The 26785-nt window shown below is 39.3% G+C and overlaps 1 protein-coding gene across 1 annotated transcript in view; it reads right to left on the bottom strand.

Moving 5' to 3' along the window:
- The window catches only part of DAPP1 (dual adaptor of phosphotyrosine and 3-phosphoinositides 1), a 48190-nt gene continuing 21405 nt past the window's right edge, over window positions 1-26785 (bottom strand). The window contains exons 4-9 of the mRNA XM_081131605.1: window positions 16858-16988; window positions 7933-7980; window positions 6502-6564; window positions 5771-5856; window positions 3455-3542; window positions 1-1697 (exon numbers count right to left, since the gene is read on the bottom strand). Coding sequence (XP_080987731.1) covers window positions 1629-1697; window positions 3455-3542; window positions 5771-5856; window positions 6502-6564; window positions 7933-7980; window positions 16858-16988 — 485 coding nt within the window. The 3' untranslated portion in view covers window positions 1-1628. The remainder of the gene's footprint in view (window positions 1698-3454; window positions 3543-5770; window positions 5857-6501; window positions 6565-7932; window positions 7981-16857; window positions 16989-26785) is intronic.

Genomic DNA, 26785 nt, shown 5'->3' with positions numbered 1-26785 from the left:
AAATTACAGATATTAAAAATATTTTTAATGGCAAAATATAAGCACAGAAAATCAGGCTCTTTTAATAAACATAGCCAAAGCATATAAATAAACATGACATATTTTACAAAAAGTAAAAACGATATTGCCTACACAAAGAAACACCCTTGGTTCTAAGAAAACAAAACATAAAACCGTACATCTCAGTAAGGATTCATTTGTAACTCCTTACTTTGCGAACTTAACATAATACGTTTTAACTTGACATTTGCTTTATCTTGTATGGTACAAACATAACAAAATACACCAAACATCTTTTTAAAATATACAAACTTTAATGTAATTTCTGAGACCTAAATGTTTAAATTAACAGAAAAACTAATTTAATAAGCTATTCCTTTGGGCTGCAAGAGCAGTTTTATATCACACCTTTGCACCATAATCTTTGTATTTGGGGGTTCGTCCTCCACTTTCTCTTCCTTCAAACTTCTGTTTATAAAAAGGAGTATTAATAAAGATAATAGAATTTATTTGTGAGCTGTGGATGACAGTGTCTCATCCTGCTATTTCAATCCCCTTATTCTGGTTTGAAAATGCTGGGTAACAAAGACACCATTATACATGGCGTATAGATTTAGTATTGCTCCCTCAACTGGCAACAGAAGTTGCTCTTGAATGAGGTGCTGGGTGCTCAGCGATCTCAGTGCCAGATGATTCTTAATTCTCTTGGGCCAACACCTACAGTTCACTCAGGAAGGGATTGGTGCAACACACCCTCCTTGAGAAGGCTCAGTCTGCTTGGAGAAATGTTGGATGAAGATAACTTAGTGCTTACAAGTGCTCTATTGTTATAATAACAATTATAATAATATTATTAAACTATGTCAACTATTACTTTATTACCCTTACTCAATTTATGTTTTTTCTCTCTTTAAAACATTTTCTCCAAAATGATTAAAATACATATTTTTTAGATTATACCTTCCTTTTTCATCCTGCCTACTCATCCATAAGACAGTTCTCACAGGTTTACTGTTAGAAGGGAAGGAAGAGCCCATCAAATTTCTGAGCCTTTTACAAACAGAAAATAAATACTGCAACCATGTTCCATTATAGTTTTGGAAATCGTTTTGTATAAAGGAGAAAAAAGTAGAATGACCCTGTCCCCTCCCCAACCCAATCTTTGATGTTTGCTGTTCAATTTACTTTCTAAAGAGGCAGCTTGAGCTTCAAAGTAGATGGCTGTTTCCTTCCTGGTTAATAGCATAACCTGGATGTCAGATAAGCTGACCATGACACGGAGTGAGACTCTGGGCAAATGCCCACGAGCTTGGCAACCACCACGAGGGAAAACACAAGCCCTTTCTCTTCTGTTGCATGTTCGGAGGGTGAGCATACTGGGCGTGGCCGCTGCCCCGGTTTCCATCAGAAGGTGAGGACTCGGTATTCTGAAGGAGATGACAGCTTCTTGAAGGGCAGCAGTGTCCCATGAGTCAGCAAATGTGTGTTCAGAAAGATCCAGATCAGCATCTGCTTCTGATTTGTTTTTAAAGAAAATCGGTAGTCAGCTTTAAGCTGAAGCCGGCTGTGGATCACAGCATCGGCCAGCATGCCAGCCACGCGGGCCAGGGCAGCCCTCCGGGAAAGGTCTACTTAAAGATGAACGACCGAGATCGGATTGTGCCTTCCCTTTGGTCCAGCTGTTTTCTTATTTGAGACTGTAATAAAATGCACATACATGTGTGTGTGTTATTGAGCAATTTTAAGATAACAAACTCTGGCTTTGACAAATATTCAATAAGACATGCTGATTAGTAAGGAAATCATGCAACTGTAAGTTAATTATCATGTGCTCCCTCCCCAAGTTTTAATCTGTTTTTATTTTTTGTATTTTTCTCAGAAATATAGTAAAGTGATTGCTCAAATGTGTGCAAATTGGGAATTGGCCTAATACTTCAAGTAATCCATAAATGCAATACTAGTAAATTAATCACAAGAAGACACAGATCTAAATTTATTTACGTGGAAAGATGTTCATAATATATTATTAGGTAGAGTGAGCAGGTAAAGAACACTTAAGAATGATTAAATTTTGTTTAAAAATATTTATTGGCACAGGGAGAAGTCTGAAATAATGTGCATTTGATGCATTTTTAACCTTAATTTTTCTTTTTCTTCCTTTTCGTTTGTCTTTTTTTAAATATATCTTTATTGATTTCAGAGAGAGGAAAGGGGAGGGAGAGAGAGAGATAGAAACATCAATGATGAGAGAGTCATTGATTGAGCCCGCAACCCGGGCATGTGCCCTGACCGGGAATCGAACCCCGATCGCCTGGATCCTAGGCCAATGCTCAACTGCTGAGCCACTCCCGGCCAGGCTTAACCTTAATTTTTCTATAATGATTATATGTTGCTTGCATAATTACAGAATAGGAAGAATAAAAAATTCATATCTCCGCAAAGTTTTCATATGGCAAAAAATTTCCCACTGAATATCAAATACATTGGAACCATCTCAAATGAGTGCTATATTTATGTGGATTTCAAACTGAAAAGATAACCAAAGCCCAAGTCCCAGTATCTAGAAAGGAAGATTCAACAACATTCTATATATTAGCTAATTTCATAAAAACTTAATTAGAAAAGTTCTTTATGTTTAAAAACATAAAGGGTTTCAAGATAATATGTAATTTTAGAAACCTTTAAGGACAATTTCTAGGCTAATAGTCACTAACTTACAAACACATACAAAACTGTATGAGACTGCCTGGCTTGCGTGACTCAGTGGTTGAGCATCCATCTAGGATCCAGGAGATCCCCGTTTGATTCCCAGTCAGGGCACATGCCCAGGTTTCGGGCTCCATCCCCAGTAAGGGGCGTGCAGGAGGCAGCCCATCAATGACTGTCATCATTGATGTTTCTATCTCTCTCTCCCTCTCCTTTCCTCTCTCTGAAATCAAGAAAGAAACATTTTTTTAAAAAATGTATAAGACTGATAAATTTTTATATGCACTCCATATCCTCCCTGGGAAATATATAGGAAGCAGATAAAATAAATTACCTTTTGTCCTTGACCTGTACAAAGTGATGCTTATGTTGGAAATTAAGCTAAGTTCCTGTGGCAAGCTTTGTCTCTGACAATTTAAAAGGATTTTCAACTATAGAAATATGTTCAACTTTCCTCTGCCTTTCTGGTCCCATTTGCCCTCCTCCAGGCAAAAGTGGCCAAGCCTGCGCACTTAACAGAAGACCGACAGACACTCAGGCACAAGGTGTAAACCCCAGTGCGGGTCCATCCTTTCTCTTTTTACCCCTTTCTGCAGCCCTTCCATGTCCCAGAAGAATGAACAGAGTAGTCCACAAGCCTGCAAGTAGACACCCCAGTGATCTTGGGGATAGTCTGACTCTTGTCTCAAATCATCAGGATGTTATTTCTGAGCACTAGGCATCCATCCAGAAAACTTGTATAACTCACCAGTTTCCAGCGTAATATCTTGATCCACTCATCAGCTTCTACTCCTGTCTTTGCACAGAGATAAAACGTCCTGAATGGAAATACTAAGCTGATAAGACAAAAGAAAGAAGGTAAGATACTCCAGGTGGTGAGCTGAATAGATATTCGTTGAACACTAAGAGTATTCCAAGAAAACAAGAATTGAAAAAGGGCCCGGGGAAGCAGTCTGAAGAACTGGTGTAGAGAGAGCTATTCCTGCCAGCACTCTGCAGAAATGTCGAGGACGTTGTAGATTCATGTTATCATTATGGGTCAGATTTATATTTTCTAATGAGAATTTAAAGAAGAGGAAAACATGTCCAGGACACCCTCATATCCTTTTGTCTTAGACTGAATACACTTCCATGTTTATTCAGCTGATCTGTAAAATTACTAATGGTGCTGTGATTCAAACAATACCCAAGACAGAGAGAAAAAGAGTTTGATGAAGGAGCTCACTCGGGTTAGCTTGCTTCGATGAGGATAACACCGCCCCCCTGTGGATGTGGGCAGTGTTAGCTACTCAGGCAGGCAAAAGAGAATGAAACTCCTTAGCTAGTCCTTCTGCCCACCTCTGGCCACGAGTTAGTCTCTGCTGGAGGGAAGGTGAACTTTCCTACTAGGCACAAAAAACTTGTTCTAGGAATATATGGTAGCTCTTCATTTGATTTTCTCCTTGACTATAGAGTCAAAATTATTTGACTAATAAGTTCAGCTGTAGCTTACCTCTTGCCCATACTTCCTGTGCTTACAGTTGCAATGCAAATACCAAAAACCTTTTTTCCCTTTCATGGGGGAAAAAAAAAAAGCCTTGAACTGAAATGCCGAAAGGTTTTTATATCCTAAAGCCCAAACAGCATATTCTGTTTAAATCAGGAATTACTGTTGTATAAGTAAGAGGTCAGTCCCTGTGTACAAAAGGTACACCTTCCTGTGAAGTCCTGCCAAGAGGTGAGTGGGCAGTGGGGGGAAGGAGGGAGTAACACTGTGCACACACTGTACAAAACTGGCTTCTGGCATCGTCAACGTTTGGTAATCCTTGTGGGAGACATTATTACTTGGCTATTAATACAGATAATATTTTCCTTTTTTCCTATTAACGGAACTCCAGATGATAAATTATAATTAGTTGAAGCCAATTATAATCATGCTATTACCTTTTTCCAGCTTCCTCTGCTGCTGGCAATGGCCATGGGACCCAGTCTAGGCCCATGACATGTGAGGGGAAATCTGATAGGACACTTTCTAGGAAAATGGACAGTCATGATTTACATGAACTTTGGAATAGTGAGCATGAGGAAAAGGCCAACAAAACTGTAGAAACACAGGACCTGACCTTGTCAAGACAGCTGCCTGCCTCCCAATATTTTGTTATATGAGAAATATAAACCACTGCTAGCTCATATGGTTCCTTTATGCAAAATTTTCAAAAGATGTCCATTCTTGGTTGATGCTATAGAATTAATTTCAATTTTTGTAGGTGTGATAAAGGTGTAGTTCTATAGGTGATATTTTTATTCTTAGGAGATGCATATTGAAGTAAAGTCCCATGATGTCTGTAACTTACTTTTAATTGGCTCAGGAAAAAAAGTGAATAGATAGAGATAAAGCAAATATGGCAAAATATTAACAACTGATGCATCTAGGGGAGGGATATATGGATATATGTCTTTCAACTTTTGTATGCTTGAAAACTTTAAAATGAAAGTTGGTTGGAAATAAGACACCTCTTTCTCAACATACTTTACTTCTCCCAGTTAGAAAATTGTCATGCTAGCCTGGCCGGGCGTGGCTCAGCAGTTGAGCGTTGACCTAGGATCCAGGCGATCTGGGTTTGATCCCCGGTCAGGGCACATGCCCAGGTTGTGGGCTCAATCAATGACTCTCTCATCATTGATGTTTCTACCTCTCTCCCTCCCTCTCCTTGCCTCTCTCTGAGGTCAATAAAGATATATTTAAAAGAAAATTGTCATGCTAGACTGATTATGTCAGAACAAAACACTTTTGTGTCATCTCCCAGAAATTGCCATAACAATACAAATCACCCATCATTGGAGTCAACGAAGTTGTTTAGGATGTGAGTGGGAGCCTCTTACGTGTCTCACGCTTGGTCAGTGTACAGCACAGTCAGCTGCACCCAGCAGACGTGCACTCCCAACCTAAATGCCCTGGGTGCTGGTTAAATCCACATCACTCAGACCAAAACATCTGTGCACATTAAGACATAGTTTTTTATTCCTTAGGTAAAATAAGTGGCAAGAAGACTTTAAAAAACATTTCTTTTATCAAACAACTTACCAAAAGCAGTTTACCCTTTCCTGTGAGTAATCAAATTGTACAGCTGAACATTCTGTTAAGTCTAGGATCCGAATTGGTTCTGGTGACTTAAAAAAAAAATTAAAACCACTCATGTCATCATAAAAACTCACATATCTGTTCATCACTTATTCCCCTAACAAACCTTCCACTATGTGCAACCGTCAATTTTCCTTTCACCGAGGGCATAAATATTAGAAAACCTACTAAGGGAAGTAACATATTCCTGGTTTGGAAGTAGGCCTACTGGACACTAAGAAGACATTGATTTATCAATTTTAATTTGATGGAGATGGATTTTAACACATGGAAGGGAGTCATTTTTCTCATGTTTTTTAAACTACTTTCTCAGAAATGTTATATAGAGAAAGTGAAAAGAAATGAAATAAATTTAAATCGGCTTAATGAAATGGACTTGGGACATGGACATGCTTTTAATAAAGGGACAAATTGCTGCAAAAGACAGTGAATACACTGTGGCAAGAGAACAATCCCACTGCCCTAGTTAAGCTGGTCCCAGAGAGCAGTTCCTGGAATACACGCCTCATCTTTGCAAAAGAACTTGGCTCATATCAAGAATCAAGAACTCACATCTCCACCAATTTATTAGGTGTTGCAGATGTTCATAAGGAAAATTTGGGGGATTTTAAAGGCAGATATTCTTTTCATCTAGAGAGCTGATTTTTAAAGGGAAAATGTATTATGTTTCTTACCATCTGGTCTTTGAAGTATTTCAGTTCATTCCTGTGCAAAGTGAACCACCTTGTTTTCCAGGTCTGAGGGAAAAAAAATCAGAACACATAAGTTTTGAACACAGAAAATATCCAAAAGATAAGGTACAATAAGATATTCTTGTGGTATCATTTCTGAAAAAAAGGTTTCAAAATATCTACAAAAATTAAAATGATTTTATGCATTCAGCTCATAGTAAAGGCAAGAATATTATTTGCATATTTAAACAAATAAAAAAATAGCCTACCATAAATATTCAAGGTGTTTTATAACAAACACTAAAATTTCCATTTTATTAACTGTAATAAGGATAGATATAATTTTTTGAGCATCTGCTGTGGGCCTATCCTTGGAGGGTATCCCCCCAGAAATGTATACACACTTAATAGCTGATAGCTCAATTGATGTTTCTTTCTTTTCATATTTAACTCATTGGAATGAATAATTATTCAAAGTGTGTATACATTTTTTGGGACACCCCGTATATTATAGCCAATCCTCACACAACGCCAAATATTATTATTATTATTCCTGTTTTACAAATATGCAAATTGAGGTTTGGGAACCACAGACCACACAATATTCTAAACTTCGCCTAAGAATTCCATGGCATTGATGGTAAAAACTGTTGTTCCCCAAACCCTAATCTCATCCTAAGTGCCAATGTGCTTGGTTAAAAAAGTAACAATGAATCTAAAACTAAATCTGCTATGAGTATGAATATGTCCTATCCTTAGGGAACATTCAGTCTAGGAGGGACACAAATAACTAAATGTTTAAATTCAATTCAAGCAGGGAAGTACCCTTGAGAGATAGGAAGTGCCCTGACTCTTGAAATAGGAAGGGTAAAGATATTTCATGAAGGTCTTCTTGGCACAGTAAAATGAGAGAGAGTAACTTTAAAAACATGACCACATAAATAGAGGGGCATTTAAACACCCAGACTAGTAAAGTCCTAAATTGTATTTTCTTTGGGATTTTTTAAAAAACATAGTACATTAATGCCAGTGATTTTTTTTTTTGATTTTTTTTTTTTTTTTTGCCTTCTTACAGGTACCATTTTATATAATTTCAACTTCTTCATTAAAAAATAATATTTTTAAAGCAATATGCTAGAGGTAACTTGCTACTTTCATCCTCCATCATTCCCGTTAAAAAAGGATTGTATTTTTTTCTTGGGTATTAACTGTAAGTTACTCTGATACCTTTGGCTTTGCCAAAGAATAGTCAAGTAATTTCCCAGAATTTTAACTAATATTAGCCATCCAGATGAACTCTGGAAACAGGCAAATATTATAACTGGGTCCAAATGAGCAGGCAGTGAATGCTTTTAAAAAGTGTCAAAGTGAGAACTGAGCCTGCGTGACGCGCTGTCCTCCCTCCGGCCGGCCCCGGGCCGCTCGCCTCCTTACCTTGACCAGGCCGCCCTGCTTGGTGAGGTAGCCCTCCTTGGTGCCCAGCTGGAAGAGAAAGAGGCGCCCAGTGAAGCCCAGAGCTAGCACAACATGATCTTTGTCTTTCTATTTCTGTCCTATCTTTAAATAAAACACTTGTTTGCCTTTGATCTTTAAATAATCACCTTTCATTCTTCACCTAGGCGCTTGAAAACCCTTCCTGTGTTGTTAGAGACTGTCAGACTGGGTTGTCTTGCATAATTCTGTAGCAACAGGCAACAACTGAAGTGCTCTCTTCTAACTGGACTTAGCGATTTGCAAACAATAAACTGCATCTTACCCCTTATAAAAGTTATTTATGGGCAAAGTGTGTCATGTGAAACCCAGCTGCTTGGATGGCTGCAGGGGTGCTAGGAGCATGAACACTCACACACATACACGTTGCCACTGGGTCAACACATGGGGGAAACTGGATTAAGCAAAATAAAAGGAATTTCTTTACTTCCGTGATTCCCAGGGTCTGTATTATGCTGATGTGCTTTGTGGATTTTTAAAAGGGAACATTAGAAATACCATGCCAATATTTATTTTATTGCATAATCCTCCACCAACCCCCTCTTTTGTTTTTCATAGACCATTTCTTGAGACCTATATTCCATGGAACAGACTTTCCAGAATGCAGATTTATTTATACTTGATTCATCCAAAAGGAATTGGAAGTGAGAATGAGTCATTTCTTCTAACACTTACATCATTAATTCAAGGGTAACAACGTCACACACTTCCCTAGGAAATATAAACTGTCACAAACGGTGAGGAACTGTGGTAAGAGAAATTTGCATACAATAAGAGCCCTAAGAAGAAGAAATTTATAATTTTATAGATTTCCGCAGCAATTGAACTCCTGGTAAGATATTTTGTTCTAATATGGTGTTATAATATATCTTATATTAGTAAAAAAAAAAAAAAAGAATAAAAATGGGGAAATAATTTAGTTGACTTCAAGGTTTTTTTTCTGGGAGTTTCCAGAGTATTTTTTCCTGAGGTAAATTCTCCCTCCCAAATAAAGAGGAACAACAACCACCACAGTAAAAAGAGTTAAAGCAAGAAATAATATATGACCACTTTTTAAAAAATTCATATAGCATTAAAGTAAGGATGAACTTCCCAAGTGTTCATTTAACTAATACTAAACAGTATTGGTGAATTTGATTTAGCAGAATCAGTTTGATTTATCTTGACATTAAAAGAAATTGAAGTGACAACTTAGTTTGGTGGTTGCATCATGGAAGTGACAATTGTTGCAGGTTAAAGTTTGCTGAGGCAAAATAATGAAGGGTAAATTGTTACACAGATGACCCTGATAGAATTGTTCATTGAAATCAAGCTAAGGAATTAAGCTACAGACTTCATTGTACCTCCATCCAAGCAATATACTATAAGTCTAGTATTTTTCTAGGGTTTTGGTAGGTAAGTGGAAGGCTGCAGAGGGAAGAGCTGAGAATATTAATGTTATTCATGGTCTCAGGAGATAAGAAAGGAAATAACTATATAGCAGATTTATCATTTAAAATAGTTATGATTTGTAACAGGAAAGATATTTATAAGTAAGTGTCCCAAATTGGAAACCACCGAAATGTTTAAAAATAAAGGATTAGCCTTCCTACCATCCTTTCTATCTGTTTGTGTGCCTGCCTGCCTGCTTGCCTTAAATTTAAGCAAAAGTCATTGGGTGGGGCGGAGCAAGGTAGGTATCAATGTGAGTGCGCCCAGGGTCTCCACCTCAGGGCAGGGTGGGCCCAAGCAGGGTGCAGAGGGCCTCTGTGGATACGGTGGCTGCAGCAGCGTGGAGTGAGGCACCGAATGCCGGCAGGTGAGGAGGGCTTTCTGCCCGAAGGGTCGGACGTGGCGAACAGGGCATCGTTTTAGAGCCACGTCAGGCTAGGCTGGCATCTGAGGTGAGGGTAAGAGGGGCAATGGCCAGGCAGTGGTTCCTGGGCAATAGGAGATAGCTTACATTTGACTGATCACAAATAAGTAAGTGTATTGAAGATCATTGGATCCATACTCCTCACTGTGAGATAAGGGAGTTACAAAAATGAAAAGTGAAAACACTAGAATGAGTCTTGTCATGTTGGATTAGGATTGGAGGTATTGTCATTAACTTATGGATAAATGCTGGATGGATAGCTAGGTATAGATATAGATAGGTACAGGGATAGATGGATAGATGATGATAGAGAGATAGAGAGAAATAGAAGTAGAAATAAATACAGATGTCAATATAGGTATGTGTACATATGTATATACATACATACTTTTGCTAGTGCTGTTCTCAGAATGGGTTGGGAGAGTGACATACCAATAACAATAAGTATGTAGCACCCAGGTTTTGGTTTCTAAAGTACCACTCTCCAGAAGAAAGAACAGAGCTTCTTGGAGAAATAGCTGATTCTAGAGATGGACATGAAGAATGTACAGATAAGCCTGGAACACTTTGCTATACCAGAAAGTAAGAAAATTCTCAAAGAATTATGAGGCTATAATGGCATAGAAGTCACCTTGAATGGGTTCTTGCTGGCCAATCTGGGAAAATTTAAAGGATCAAAATAAATGATAGTCATGATTACAATGATTGATATAAAAATAAATGATTGCAGAAGTTCAGAAAATAAAAAGCTTTTTCTTACAATAGAATAACAACCAATATGTGTAAAAGGAAAAATAGAATCACAGAATCACTATTTGGCAACAATATAATACTAATTAAATAGCCAAGAAATATCAATGGATGCTAAAACTGGTGGATAAAAGTTTAATGGAACAGCATATTAACTGAAATCTCAACCTTCCCCAAAATATTCATTAATAAAAAAGGGAATAAAGTCATTTCAGAGTGAAGAAACCTGGCAGATGCCACCTAATCAAGCAATCAAGCATACCTTAATGAGACAAACTGAAATTACTTTCCACCCCAGAGGATGCACTGAGAAGGGTATTTCTACCAAAAATGCAAAACTTGAATCTAATCTTAAGGTATCATCAGACAAATCAAAGTTGAAGAATAGTTCATAAAATAACTGGCCTTTAATTTTCAGAAGCACCAAAGTCATCAAGTCAAGGAAAAACTGAGGAAGTGTCCCAGAGTGAAGAATACTCAAGAGGGGGGCAAATAAATGCCACTTGTGACTGTGGACTGAGCCTTTTGCACTATAGGACCTTACTGGGAAAACTGGTGAAACCTGAATGAGATCCCTGGATGGGGCGGTGGCACTGTATCTATGTTAATTTTCTAATTTGAATGGCTTTAGGCGGTCATGTAGGCAAATGTTCTTCTGTGTAGGAAATACACACTGAAGTATTGGGGTGATGGGGCATCATGTAGGTAATTTATTCTCAAATGGCTCAGCAACAAATACATTTCTTTGTACTATTATTTTTTCTAATTTTTGTTGAATTTATTGGGGTGACATTGGTTAATAAAATTATGTATATTGTATTGTGTGTTCACCACCCTGAGTCACATCTCCTTCCATCACCATTTATCCCCCCTTTACCATCTCCTACACACCCCACACCCCGCCCTCCTTTCCTTCTGGTAATCACCATACTGTTGTCTGTGAGTTGTGTGTTTTGTTTTGTTTTCTTAATCCCTTCCCTTTTTTCACCCAGCCCTCCAACCCCCCTCCCTTCTGACAGTTGTCAGTCTGTTTTCTGCATCTGAGTCTATTTCTATTTTGTTTGTTAGTTTATTTTGTTCCTTACATTCCACATATAAGTGAGATCATCTGGCCTTTCTCTGACTAGCTTATCTCACTTAGCATAATACTCTCCAGGTCCATCCAAGTTGACACGAAAGGTAAGATTTTCTTCTTTTTTAAAGACAAGTAGTATTCTATTGTGTAAATGTCCCACACCTTTTTATCCACTCATCTACTGATGGACATTTGGGCTGTTTCCAAGTCTTGACCATTGTAAACAACACGGCAATGAACATAGGGGTGCATATATTCTTTTAAATTAGTTTCAGGTTTCCTCAGATATATTCCCAGAAGTGGAATCGCTGGGTCATAAAGTAGTTCTATTTTTAATTTTTTTAGATAACTCCATACTGCTTTCCGCAGTGGCTGTGCCAGTCTGCGTTCCCACCAACAGTGCCCGGGGGCTCCCTTTTCTCCACACCCTGGCCAGCACTTGTTTGTGGACTTATTGATGGAGCCATTCTGACAGGTGCAGGTGATATCTCATTGTGGTTTTAATTTGCATCTCTCTGAAGATTAGTAACATTGAGCATCTTCTCATATGTCTATTGGCCATCTGTATGTCCTATTTGGAGAATTGTCTATTCAGGTCCTTTGCCCATTTTTTATCGAATTTTTTTTTTGGTGTTGAGTTTTATAAGTTCTTTATAAGTTTTGGATATTATCCCCTTATTGGCAACATATTGGCAAATATGTTCTGCCATTCAGTGGGTTGTTTTTTCATTTTGTTGATGGCTTCCTTTGCTGTGCAAAATCTTTTTAGTTTGATGTAGTCCTATTGGTTTATTTTTTCTTTTGTTTCCCTTGCCTGAGGCAATATATCAGGAAAAACACTGCTATGAGAAATGTCTGAGATTTTACTGCCTATATTTTCTCCTGGGATTTTTATGGTTTCGAGTCTAACATTTAAGTCTTTAATCCATTGAATTTATTGTCTTTTTAAAAAATTTATCTTTATTGTGGAAAGTACTGCAGATGTCCCCTTTTATTACCCCATTGACCCCCTCACCCCACATCCACCCCTGGGGTTTATCTTGTGTATGGTATAATCTTTGTACTATTCTTGAAATTTTTTTCTGTAAGTTTGAAATTATTTAAAATAATAAGTAACATGTATATTTTCAACAAATCTCTAATAACCACCAAAAACAGAATGTAAAAACATAATGGAGGATTAACTAAATAAATTATGGTGTATCCAAATATTGGAATATTTAAGAATTTGTTTTAATGATGTTTAGGAAGATTACATAATGACACGGAAGATGCCTATAGATAATTAAACAAGCACATTCTAACCCTACTTACAATGAAGAACCTATCACATATAATATGTATGTTTCATATATATAATATAGAATCTTTATTCAAGAAAAAGGCTGGGATAGGCAGTCAAGTGTTAACTGTGCGAAGAACTTCAAAGACAAAATACTAAAAAAGGCAAACATACAAGGGGAGTGTCCAAGAAAAGGAACTATAAAATGTGTTAAAGAGATAACAGAATAAAGAGAGAAAGTTCTTGCAGAAGCCAAGGGAACGGAAATCTTAGAAGGAAGTTGTTAAAAATGTCAAATACCACAAAAGGAAAGCTAAGGAAGCTAACATTTTAGATAGGACCTATTCTATGTTAGGCACTTGAAATACATTATCTCACTTAATCCCTACCAACATAACTGACTGGTATTTCACATTTCCCAGGTTCAAAACAGAACTCCTCTTTCCCATCCCCCAAACCCACTCCTCCTGCCATCTTAGCCACCTCAGTAAGTGGAGAAGTATTTACCCTGTTGCTCTTTCACCTAGCACATTTGATCCGTGAGTAACCATGCCTCTGCCTTATGACCCAGTGATTCCACTTCTGGGAATATATCTGAAGAAACCCAAAACACTAACTTGGAAGAATACATACATGTTCATTGTATTCACAACAGCCAAGACTCGGAAGCAACCTAGGTGCCCATCAGTAGATGAGTGGATCAAAAAGCTGTGGCACACAATAGAATACTACTTGTCCTTAGAAAAGAAGGAAATCTTACCTTTTGTGCCAGCTCGGATGGACCTGGAGAGTATTACGCTAAGTGAAATAAGCCAGTCAGAGAAAGATCAGGTAATTTCACTTATATGTGGAATGTAATGAACAAAATAAACTAACAAACAAAATAGAAACAGACTCAGAAATGCCGAGAACAGACTCACAGCTGTCAGAGGGGAGGAGGTGGGGGTCTGGGTGAAAAAAGTGAATAGATTAAGCAAAACAAAAAAACCCTCATAGACAGACAACAGTATGGTGATTATCAGAGGGAAAGGAGGGCTGGGGGAGGTAAAAGAGGGTAAAAGGAGGATAAATGGTGATGGAGGGAGATGTCACTCTGGGTGGTGAACACACAATACAATATACAGATGATTTATTACAGAATTGTTCACCTGAAAACTATATAATTTTATTAACCAATGTCACCCCAATAAAGTCAATTTAAAAAGAAAAGGTTTAAATAAGTGAATTAGTTAAATTTCATCCTCAGGAAACCAATCCTATGTTGTTTATAAAATATATAAACAGCAATTTCCCCAAATGCAGTTGCCAAAGGACGTTAAACATTGCTGCACAAGCATTTACATTTCTGGGCAATAGGACATTTGCTTTCATTTTCACTTCAAGCAAGAAGTTCTTTTTTTCTGTAAATAAGACTAAATTTTCTTCCTCTAGTGCAGAGCTTATGCAAGACCTGCATCCCAAAAAGGGAAGAGAGACATCCAGAAGCCCTCAGAGCTCTCAGGTTGGAGATGGAGGTACAGTATCACGTTGGCACTGGTGGTAACAATGAAGGATGAGAACTCATGTTTCATAAGGAACAAGAGCATCTGATCTACCAGAACTATTTCCCCAGGCAGCTGGTCCAGTTATCAATCATTCCTTAGTGAGGGGCAATAAGAAACTCTTCAGTATCCACTAGAAACCTTATAATTTTCTGTCTATTTAGTGCACAGGAAACTTCAGGAATTCTCATTATATAGTGTGAGTGCAGTCATTCTCAACTACTCACTCACCACTGTTTTTAAAACTCTATTATAACCTGGCTGGTGTGACTCAATGGCTGAGCATCAACCTATGATCCAGGAGATTGCGGTTCAGTTCTGGGTCAGGGCACATGCCCAGGTTGCGGGCTTGACCCTCAGTGGGGGACATGCAGGAGGCAGCCGATCAATGACCCTCTCATCATTGATGTTTCTATATCTTTCTCTCCCTCTCCCTTCCTCTCTCTGAAATCAATAATGACATATTTAAAAATAAAAACTAAAAACTCCATTATACAAAACCTCCTATGTTTGACCGTATTTAGACACTTGGGCAGGTAACTCATCTGATATCTGGAATGAGCAAAGAAGATAAGTAATAAGGCTTCCAGGGTTTGGTCTAAAGTGGCCTACTTCTTCCTAAGCATACTGCATCTCATGCTCACACCAACTCTTCAAATTGGGTATTACCTGCATTTTACTGTTGATAAAGGACACACTTAGTAGAGTATGGTACGACTGATCTTGAGTGGAGATCTTTAGAAGAAGGGTGAAAGGGGAGGATGTGAAGTTAAACTGAGAGCACAAATGAATGAGATGTTGAAGCGACTGGTGATGGGGTAAGGATGGGTAAAGAGGGAAGTTAGGAATGACCGAGCCTGCTGGAAAACAAAGAATTAGAAGGTAGGTCTTAATTTGTTTTTTGGTTTGACGGTGATTTGTCCTGTTTTCCTAAATTTCTTTAGTTCTGAGGCCTGATGCTTCCCCCTCCAACTCTAACAAAGCTGAAACATCTTTCTTAACCATTTTCCAGGAATTTAATTTTGAGTAGCTGCAGCTAGTGACAAGAATGTAATGGGTGTTGTGAACCTGGCCAGGCTGTAAAGCTACAAAGACAAGGTCTGATTCTTCTCCTGAGCAGTGTCAGGCTGCTGAGAAGGGCAGGCCCATGTGTAGGTAGTTAGCCTCCAGTATGCCAAGTCCCGAATAAAGCGAACAGAGGGTGCTTGGGAGCACAGAAGAGGGGCATTTTACAGGAACCGAGGAGGGGCTAGGAAGCCTTCCTGGAAGATACTGATCCCTGATGCAAGTCTTGTAAAATGAGGGGACAGTGTGGTGTTGGTAGCATTTCAGATGCAGGCAGGGAAGAGGAGCACAATCAGAAATGCATGTCGTTGAGAGGTAGGCTCACAGCGTGAGTGTGGGCATAGCATGGGGCGAGGCCCGAGGAGTGAGCAGGGTCCAGGCCCGCTGAGAAGACCGTGGGCACCACAGAGGAATGTTAAGCCGGAAGGTCATATGGTGAATCTGTTGTTGGTGCTTTTTATTGATTTCAGAGAGAGGAAGGGAGGTATAGAGAGATAGAAACATCAATGATGAGAGAGAATCATTGATTGGCTGCCTCCTGCATGCCCCTGACTGGGGATCGAGCCTGCAATCCTGGCATGTGCCCTGGCCGGGAGTTGAACCTCAGTTTCCTAGACCATAGGTCCATGCTCAACTGTTGAGCCATGATGGTCGGGTGGCTGTTTTTTAAGAGATGTCTCTGATGGCAGAGTAGAAAAAATACTGCAGACACAGAAAGGTCACACACATTTTAATATAATTGTAGGTGAATATCTCCAAGTGATTATTTTTCAAGAGCAATGATTGCTGTTTAGAATTAGTTCTGTATGTTTCATTTATCATCTGCATACATCCAGATGTCTTACATCAGGAGTATTCAGCAAACAAAGAGAAAAAGAATAGAGGAGCCTCGAGCATAATGTAGGGCAGAGAGTGCTGGAGAGGAATCTTTGCAGGGTCACAGCTCACAGAACAAACAGAAGTGGACTCTTAGAAGAACAATGAGAGCTCTGGGTGCACTCAGACTGTGCAATGGCACGCGTTACAAAGAAGGCAAGTGTTTTCTGTCTGCACCCTTCATTCAGTGAAGGAAAAAAGACTAGGAAAAATAACATCTAATCACATTGCTTTTTTTTTTTTTACAATTTATGTTGAACCAGATGACCTGAGTCATAGATATCAAACCTTATGCTCTTTCCAGGTTTTATGTCCCAAGTTAGAATTTTTATGTGAACGAACATACCTTGAAAAGTATATCATTCTTATTGCACTTTATTGCTATTGGACAGTAAGAGAGCTGCATCAGATAGATGCCACTTACCGAAGGTGCAGTGGGCACCAGGTCATTTTCTGTTCTTCCCGTCTGCATTGCTGTGTGAACCCGGACCGATTCATAAATGGAAGGTTCTTCCACTTTTCTTGGATAGGGATGTTTCAGAACAATCAGAGTGCCTGATGAAGGGAAAAAAACACACACACATATTCAAATAGTTTCCCCAGAAAGAAGGTCCAGATGCTAACAACCGATAACTGTGGCTGGATTGTAGTGTCTTGTTTGTTCATGTAGTCACTTGTTTATTTTCTTAGCATTTTTCGAGTACGTATCACTATGTGCCAGGCACTCAAGCTGAACACTGGAGATATGAAGTGTGATGAGATGACTCTGGCTTCCTAGTGCTCAGAGAGAACTATCAATAGATAACACTTAACAAATAGTCATTCAAATGAGCAGGGTAAGAGACCAATGTCAGCGATATGAACAAAGCAGGCTGGTGACTCCCGGAGGCCCTGAAGAAGCAATCTTTCCATGGAACACTTCAGAAAAGCTTTCCTAGAAGAGGTGATATCAATGTAGCCCATAAGAAATAACTGAAGTTTTCCAGGTAGACTTACAAAAGCCATGAAAACAAACCCCACAAATGCCCTGGGGTGTAGGAGGATTACTCCACTGCCCTATTTCTTACTAGTTTTAGAGCAAACTCATAACAAATCACTGGATCTCAAAAAAGTGGATTCACAGCTTCTCTCTACTGGCACCCACCACCCAATTAATGAAAAACTAACCAAAGCCTTTGTGTATCTTATGTGAGCATACTGTGAATATTCACTCCTGTCTAAAGGAGGGTGGTCCAGGTGGAAAACAGGTCAGCCCATGGGCCAGGCTTTGAGGGCCTGGGCACATCTCTCAGGGGCTGGGAGCAGTTCCGACTCTAAGCTTTGGACCCGAAGTTCAAAGTCAATCAGAAACTAGAAACTCTGACTACAAAAAAGTAAGTGAAGAGTTTTTTCCCCTTTGCTATGGCTTCTTCCTTTTTACTTTACTAGGGTCTCTTGTACAGCAGGCTTGGGATTGTACTAGACCCTGGGGGAGATGAAAGAATGCAGTAATTCATTCAACAAATATTTACTGAGCTCTACTATATGTCAGGCACTTGTCTAGATACAACAGCAAACAAGGGAGATATAGCATCTGCTCTGTGGCAGGGGAGACAGAAAAAAATTGGGAGGAAAAATGTCAGGTAAGAGAAGTGTTTTGAACAAACTAATAGAGCAAGGCAAAGGAACAGAGAGCAAAAAGCATGGAGATGGGCAAGGGTGATATTTATATGGGTGGGCAGAAGGACTCCTTTGAAAAGGTAATTGGAAAAATTATAGAAAGTATGGACCTTGAATTGGAGTGAGAGTAAGGCCATGGGGGAAAAAAAAATACCTCCTCTGTAGTTATAAAACTCTTATTAATAATAATAAACCTACAAACATAACAAAATCTTTCTACGGTGCTTGAGTGCCCACGATGTACTCTCTGCACAAACACAACTGGGGCTTCTGATACCTGGGCCCCGATAACTCACTGCTGTAGAGTGAAAAGGAGCTTTGAGAGTGGCCCAAAGAGGGTTTCTGATCTCGGCCCCAGCAAAGAATGGGAGACTCTGGTCCCCTCCTCTTTCTGCATCTAGCTCACTTCGGTGGCATTGGGATCACAATGAAAACGGCCTTTTGCAGTTATCAGAAAAGCCCCAGTCCCACTCTGACACACTGTCAGTGCTCTCTTTTGTCAATGTGATCCCTTCATGAGAACAGATCTAGTCATATCAGGACAGGGCCAGTTACAGCGTTACAGTCATAATGAAAGCAGCGACACCTAAATCAAGAGCAGCCGCTGTGCAGGCTCGGGGCTGTGTGAACACAGTTGTAACATGGCAGATGCTTGATGAATTTGGGGCTGGCACCTATGTGACCTACCCCCGAGAAACACCTCCAGCGATGTGCCTGGCATCACCCTAGTGCCAGGAAGAGCCAGCACCGCCACTCAGTACCTGTTGACCTTGGACAGTCCCTCTAGCTTTTGTTTCCTCCTCTGACAGGTGAGGGTAACTACCCCTTCTTCATAAGGCTGTTTTAAGCACCAATAAAGAAGTGTTTGCAAAAGGATTATAAAAATGTTAGATGTTATTATTCTTTGCTATAGAGTATTTTTAAATCCTTAAATGAAACTCCAGTGTTCTCATCTTTGGGAGCATAAATTCTAAAATGTTACATTAAAAAGAACAAATGTGTAACATTCTGCTAAGAGTAACAATGGCAATTGTCTAGTGGTCACTGACTACTGTGCTAAGATATATCAGAGCCTCCTGAACACCTCTGTCCGACAGTGGAGGACAGGGGGACTGGAGCCCAGGCATCAAAGCAACTCACAAGTGAGAAAGAATGTGAAATCTCCTGCTTTATCTTCAAAGTTGATGCTAAGTTTTTTATCCTGTTCCTTACAAAAATAGTTTTTTAAATAATGCTCTAGAAAGATGTGCCTACTCAGTGTTCTTTTTGCATATAACCAGGTGTACATACCCCCAGGCATACTCTTATTGGCTCTATTTTCGTATTGCTGCTGTAACAAATCACAAGTGTAGTGATTTAAAATAACTCAGATTTATGATCTTCTAGTTCTGAAGGTCAGAAATCTGACAGTGGTCCCATTAATCTAAAATCAAGGTATTGACAGGGCTGCTTTCCTCCTGGAGGCTCTGGAGGCAAATCCGTTCCTTTGCCTTTTCTCGCTCCTACAGGCTGCCTGCATTCCTCGACTGGTGGCCCCATTCCTCCGTCTTCTAAGCCAGGAACCGCAGGCCGACTCTTCTCACGCTGCTCTCCCTCTTCTGCCTTTGTCTTTCACTTATAAGGACCCTGTGATTACACTGGACCCACCGGATGGTCCAGGATTATCTCCCCCATCTCGCTGCCAGCTGATTGGCAGCCTTAATTAATCTGCAAGTTGAATTCCCTCTCGCCATAGAACACAACCTATTCACAGGTCCAGAGAGTGATGTGGGCATCTTTGAGTGGGCCTGCCCACCACAGTCTCGGTCCCAGGGAGAGAACAGCCACAGGGGCCAGTTTTGCTGCCATGTAAGGATCTCTGGGCTGGTGTTGCTCCCTGAGCCTGCAGTGCTGTAACCACTGATATCATAAAGCCATTGCCTTTACAACAGGCACTTTTCCAAACCCTATGAGCCCCTCAGAGCAGATACGATTCCAGATTTATCTTTGTATTCCTACCTCTTGATAGTTTCTCACATAATGAAGTGGTGAGTGAGTGAATGAACGTTTCAGTAATTCAGGTTTAAGGCAGGAAAGAGCTTGGATGGACTAGCCTCTAAGGTCCACAACCATCCTGGCCTGGGGCAAAGACAAGGCAACAGCTTCAAGCGGGGCTCTCCAAATCTCCACTGGGGAGATCAAAATTCTATTTTGAAAGACTTTTCTTAAGTTTAACCAATAAAAGCTAAACTGAAGGAAATGATATTGAGGCAACCAGGAAAGCAGAATTGACTATAAATTGATTTTAACTAGTAAGACCATGAATGAGGCCAGATTGAATGGTGGAATGAAGAAAATGATAAACTACTTATAAAATGGTAACTTCCTGATAAAAATCTGGCCCAAAAGGCAGGTCTCCTTAGTTGGCCATTCTGCCCAAGGAAGGGCCAATATACAGACTTGTTGGCATGGCTGCTAGGCTTACAATGATTTCCTTATGTGTAGACACAGTTCCATCCCAATACAGAAGTAGAGCCCCATAGACTCGGCAGAGGTAGCTTTTTGAAGTGATCAGAGCAGGACCAAGGCACTTATTTCAATTTGCTGAAAGCGTCAGAGTTGCCATGATCACTGGGCTGATTGCTTATTGCTGTTCAGCTTGTCCTTAAATTCTAGGAGAGAATACTAATACCCTTCCAAAAAATTCCACTTCTCTCCCTGTACCTCTCTTTAAAAAAAAAAAAAAAAAATTCAACTTGTTAGGGTTGGTTTCTGTGATTTTCAATAAAAATAAACTTACATAGTTACGCCACTACAGACTCATAATAATTTCCACCCAAGGTTCAAGATAGTGCCTTGGCTCTATAGGAGAGAAACTCTGAATTAATAATGTTCAAAACAAATTAACTCCAGGACTTGGTTGGAAGAGTCAGATAAAATGCAACTGGAGGCAGGGCTGGTAGAAGGAGAAGAGAGAGGAAGATCAGCAACCACAGGTTTTGGAAACCTGGCAGCAAGTTTCACTTCAATTTCTGAGCTACATGAAGGAGACTGTTGTTTCCTGCCTTTGACTGAACTGGTTTCAGAAATGCTTGGTGGAGGTACATTTTTGAGGTGATGAGAGGAGGACCCAGGCAGGCATTTCGATTTGCTTTGACTGAACTGTAACTTACAGGACACCTACTCTGTGTGTAATACTGGGAGACTGCGTTGAAGAGCTCATCTTGTATTCCAGCAGGAAGAGTAAGGACAGTTTCAAGCCCCAGGCATTGGCTTAATATCTGAAATAGAGTGTAGTGCAGGAGCACACATCTCTCCTGAAAGGGAAACTTCTGTTTTTAAGTTTCTTTTATGCACTAAGTCTAGTGCTTTACCATCAGGCTCCCCAGCTGGACTGTAAGATATTTGAGGGTGACGTTGATATCTGATTCATCACTAAATTGTCATTGGCTAACAAGTGCCCAGTTCATAGTCAGCACTCAACCTCTATTTGATGAATTATATTAAAATAAGATCACATCCATCCATGTTTCATTTTTGACCTCAGGCTTAGAAAACAAGCTCTGCAACTGGTTTATACCTGATGGGTTGCTCTGTCTCTTCCTGCCAATGGAAGTGGCTTTCTAGGAGGAATTTATAGGAATATTAAAGATTTGTCTTTCTTCTTTGCAACTTGTTCTGCAAATGAACTATAACCCATCACAAAATGGTGTAGTTCAACTGTGTTCATTTACATATGAAGGGACTTAAAATTGGAAGACTACATCATAAACATTTGATAAATACAAATTCAGCTGTCTCTAAACTAACTCTTCATGATATACCAAAGAATGTACAGCTCTTGTGTATAATATTGTGGAATGAATTACCACAAAAGGACTTCATTAAATAACAATAATAATGATTGCGTATTTATGCCATGCTATGAATCATTCTAAATGACTTCTGTGCCTAATCTCATTCAATCTTCAGAGCAAGTCATGACCTTTTAAGATATAAACTATTACACCATCAGCTCAACTTTATAACATGGTGAAACTGAAGCTCAGAGAGGTTACATAACTTGCATGAGGACACACAGCTGGTGAATGGCAGAGACTGGAGTTGAACTGGGAATTCATGTGTTTACTCATTACACCATGTACTGTTCTCAGCCCTGGTTTGGTCACCATCGTGGAAACTCTCTATGGCATGTGAAATGTTGTACTCTTGCCTATTGTGGGGAAGAGAGCATATGTATAAATCAAAATTCAAAGAACTGGGTTCTTTGGGAGGCAGCTTCAGGAAAAAAGATGTTGAGTTTTTGCCTCAACATTTCTCACCAGGGCTGTTTCTTCATTTCCAAAGAAGAAATTAAATGGTCTCTGAAATCCCTTCCCATTCTCACATCTGTAAATCTAGTTCAAATAGAGGGCCAAGAAATATAAGAATGCTTTGTAACTAAATGTGTGTCCTGTTTGCCACAGACGTACAATAGTCAATTGAAGTACTTTTTTCCAGGTGTCATTTTTTCTTTGTTTCCAATTTTTCTTTCCCTCCATCAAACTTTAAATTTTATTTTCCCTTCTTGTATTTACATAAGCTGTTTTATATCCTTTCTGGAGAGACATGAATGAGAGAGTCCAAAGCATTTGGGGGATGTTTTCTAGTCAGTTTTTTCTGTTTCAAGATTTCTTCTAGTATAATTTCTCAAATGGCAATACATACAAAGACAGATGTTCAAATTGATTTACATTCTTTAGAACAATGGCTTTATATTACAAACCAAAAATATTATTATAAACTTCAGAGACAGAGGGATAGGACTGAAATACATATTGTAGGCCAGCCATGTCCTATAAACATCTTATTATACACTGTAGCAGAGGTTCTTCCCATCCAAATACATTTAAGGCTATTCTGCTCTGCGGCAATACTCTATTACAGTGTCCCCATGACAACAGTTTCAGGAGAGAGAAAGGTGAATGGAAAGCACCTACACTTTAGAACTAGGTTAGTCTGGGTTCCAACCTCAGCTCTGATGCTTACTAGCTGCGCAACCTCAGGCAAGTAACTTAAACCTCTGAGTTTTTATGTCCTTATTTGAAAATGGGACCACTTTATACATTATTGTGGGTGGTTCAGACGATTAAAGAATTTTATATTTGTCACAACATCTAATATAATGCCTAGAACTTAGTAAACACTCCACAAATGTTGGTTTCATTCTCTTTTTTGCTTGTTTTTCCCTTTTTCAAACATACCTCATTACAAACTAAGAAAATATATATTTTTGGCAAAAATAAAGAAGCGATTCCTGCTCGTGGTTTGGCAAAATTCCAAGTTGTCACCAATTATTTTCAGAAATGTCACACCATTTTCAAATTAAAAATAGTCTTAACTTAATTATTTTAACATGCTACCTGAGTAAAACGGCTGGTGTCACAAAATAAAATAATAACAACTGTGGCAGTTATCAAGACGTTGGGAATCCCCACATCAAAACAAAAAGAGAAGTGGAAATTTGACATTTAAGAAAGAACTAGATAGGATCTTCAAAACTGAGAACCAATTACTATAAAAGGTAAGCACAAATAAAGCACTTGACTAATATTATAATTTTTCATGCTATTAGGTGATTAAAATCACAACATAGTAATTCCTATAATAAATCATATATGACAATTTTGTATACTTAAGTATTGCAATAGAAACAAAAAGGAATGGGAAAGGTAATTTTTGTTCTAATAATATTTAGAATTTAACATAAAGAGAATGTCTATATTTTCAAGACTATATAAGAAACTTAGCCAATTATAAGAGGATAGAGTAAAAATTTATAATGGACCAAACATATGAAAAATTCTCAAATTTCCAAACCTATTTGAGTTGAATTTAGAAGCCATGAACAAATATGAAGGGACATTTTATATAACATCTTAACATTACAAATGAAAGGCAAATTCTGAACTTAATCATTACTGAGCATACATACAACACATAACATCATTTCCAATCATGCTTTATATAAGCGTTGGAAATAAACGTTAATCGTGAGGAGTCTGCCGGCTGTGGTGTTGCCATGCAAGCTGCAGTGCAGGCGTTGGTAACGGGACACCCAACAGGAAACGTTGTGGATAATTATCAGCATTATTCTTTTATGTGTTGGGACATACCAGGGAACAAAACGGACAAAAATCCCTCTTCTCAAAGAGTTTACATACTAATGCAAAGATTTTTTTAAAGTGACTTATGCAATATGTTAGAAGATAAAAGAGCCGCTGAGGGAAGTAAAGCAAGAGGGACATTGTATACCTCTATGATGTACATGGGAAATGATTGGGTTTTTGAGAATTGGAAATAGCTTAAGAGTATTTATGGGTATTAATAAGGAGAAATTAGAGTGAACAGAAAAGTTACTGGAGATTAGAGAGTCATTGATGGTCTGCCTAGCCCGAAATCCGGGCATGTGCCCCTACCTGGAATCAAACCCCGATCGCCTGGATCCCAGGTTGATGTTCAACCACTGAGCCACACCCGGCCGGGCGAGAAGGTCTCTCTTAAATAAACTCACTCGCCAGGCCTTGCAGGGTGAGTCTGGCCTGAATGAGGCCTGGGCTGAGAGGAGTGGCCTGAAATACCCATCTGGTCCTTCCCATTCTGAGGATCTGGAGGTGAGAACCCTGGCAGGGTTACATCCATGGTGCAAGCAAATGTTCCCCTGGTCATGTTTTATCTAACAAAAATTTTAAGAATTTGCACTTCATCTAATGGTGCACAAGGAATCATCAGTCTGGAGGTCTCCTGATGTCCTGATCACAGGGAGCCAACATCAGAAGTAAAAAAAAAATTTTAACACTGTACAAACCCCTTCAGTGCTCACAGCCCATAGGTAAGAAGGCTGGGCAATGGTTCGAGGTTGCAATTTTCTCTGGCATGGGTACACTATGAGAGGCCCACAGAGAAGGGCCTGCCATAAATCCATTACCATGCTCCAGAAGCCAGTTTTTTTAATTGATTTTTAGAGAGAGGAAGGGAGAGAGAGAGAGAGATCAATGTGACAGAGAAGCATCAGTCCATGGCCTCCTGTAAGACACCTGACCGGGGATCAAACCTGCAGTCTGGGTATGTGCCCTGACTGGGAATTGAACTTGCCACCTTTTGGTGTACAGGGCGATGCTCCAACCAATGGAGCCACACCAGCCAGGGCCAGAAGCCAATTCTTAAATGAACAAGAAGACACCTATTTTTAGAAGGTGGCATCCAGTTTCCATTCACAGTGCTCACTCTAGCTTCTGAGGACCTTCTAGGCTTGAGTCATCATGACTTCAGCACATTATCTAGTTTCCTGAAGCTTATTACTCTCAAAGGGGCAAAAATGGAACACTTATTTGTCATGGGTTTTGCCCCTTGTTCCCAGCCTCAGTGGCTTTGCCTTCATCTGGCTGAGACAGATAAGAGGGATATTTCGTAGAGTTAGTAGAATCTAACTCAAGGGCAAGAAGCCAATCAATCAAGTGCATGTCCATCAGCACCCAGGCTCTGTAGCAGGGGTTCAAATAGCAACAAATTCCCCATTGGATAATGAATAGAACAGAGGAGATGCAGTGGAGAGCATTAAAACTTAGTTTCCTGAATTTTATTGCAGTAAATAAAATAATTATAATAATATAAAATAATGATAATAATATAGCAAGTTCTAGCTTTGGAGAAAACTACTGTAGGAGTCAGGATTACAAATCCTTACAACCCCTAATGCATAAATCATAAACCTTCTTTAGCTAAATTAGTGTGCTTATGGGGAAGTTTAGCATTGTCCAGAATTCAATGTCAGGGAACCTTTACTTTGGAGCAGTCTTAGGTGATCCTCTTGCCTAGTGACTGGATCAGTGCCAGAAAGGTTCAGCTGAAAAGCTCTGCATTCACTTTCATCTTAAATTGTTTTGAAATTGTTGGTAGAATGGGTACCTTTTCCTAACTTTAAGAAAGTGCAGGAAAGAGTACAGAGCATGATCAAAGGAGCTGAAAAATAGAGTCTAGGAGGAGAATTTAAAAGAAGGGACCTGACTTTGCTTGAAGAAAGACGAGAAGGTTGGAAGATAACAATTATAATGGCTTTGAAAGCTACAAAGAGTTCCCATTCATAGCCATCCATCTGTTCATTCATTCATGCGAAGTGCCATGTACTGTACCAGGGCCAGGGGCACAAGGAAGACAAAAATAGAAGCAGACAAAGCAAAGTCTTTGGCTTCAGAAATCTCTCCATTGCCAGTGAGCAAGAATTGAGCAAAACTGAGTGTAGGGTTGGATACAAGTAGGAAAAAAGGAAGAAGTGAAGGGATTTGAGAAACTGCAATGCTTGCCGAAGCCAAAGTAGTAATGGAAATAAGCACATCTCCACCTGCCATTTGTTCGTGAGAACTACTTCTGGCTAAATGGTAAAGTAATTTTTGGGTCTGGTGGGGAGAATTTCCACCAGAAAAAAAAAAAAATTATGGCTTCAATTTTGTAGTTTGGAATATTCTATTATAAGCCTGTGTGGTCAGTATAAAGTAGGCAAATATTTTGTGGTTTCCATTGTGCTTTTCATCTATACCCCACACTGTATGATTCATATTAGGGTCTATCCAGACCACAGAAATAGCAGAAAAGGAAAAGCCAATGGTGGCATCTCTTCCCACCACACTGAAGTTAACAAAAAGTCCCCTGGCCATGTTTACCAAGAAAACAGTATG

This window comes from Miniopterus schreibersii, assembly GCF_964146895.1.
Source record: "Miniopterus schreibersii genome assembly, chromosome: 1".
Classification (NCBI taxonomy): domain Eukaryota; kingdom Metazoa; phylum Chordata; class Mammalia; order Chiroptera; family Miniopteridae; genus Miniopterus; species Miniopterus schreibersii.
The sequence above is the reverse complement of the archived record's forward strand: the minus strand, read 5'-3'. Positions and strand labels throughout refer to the sequence as shown.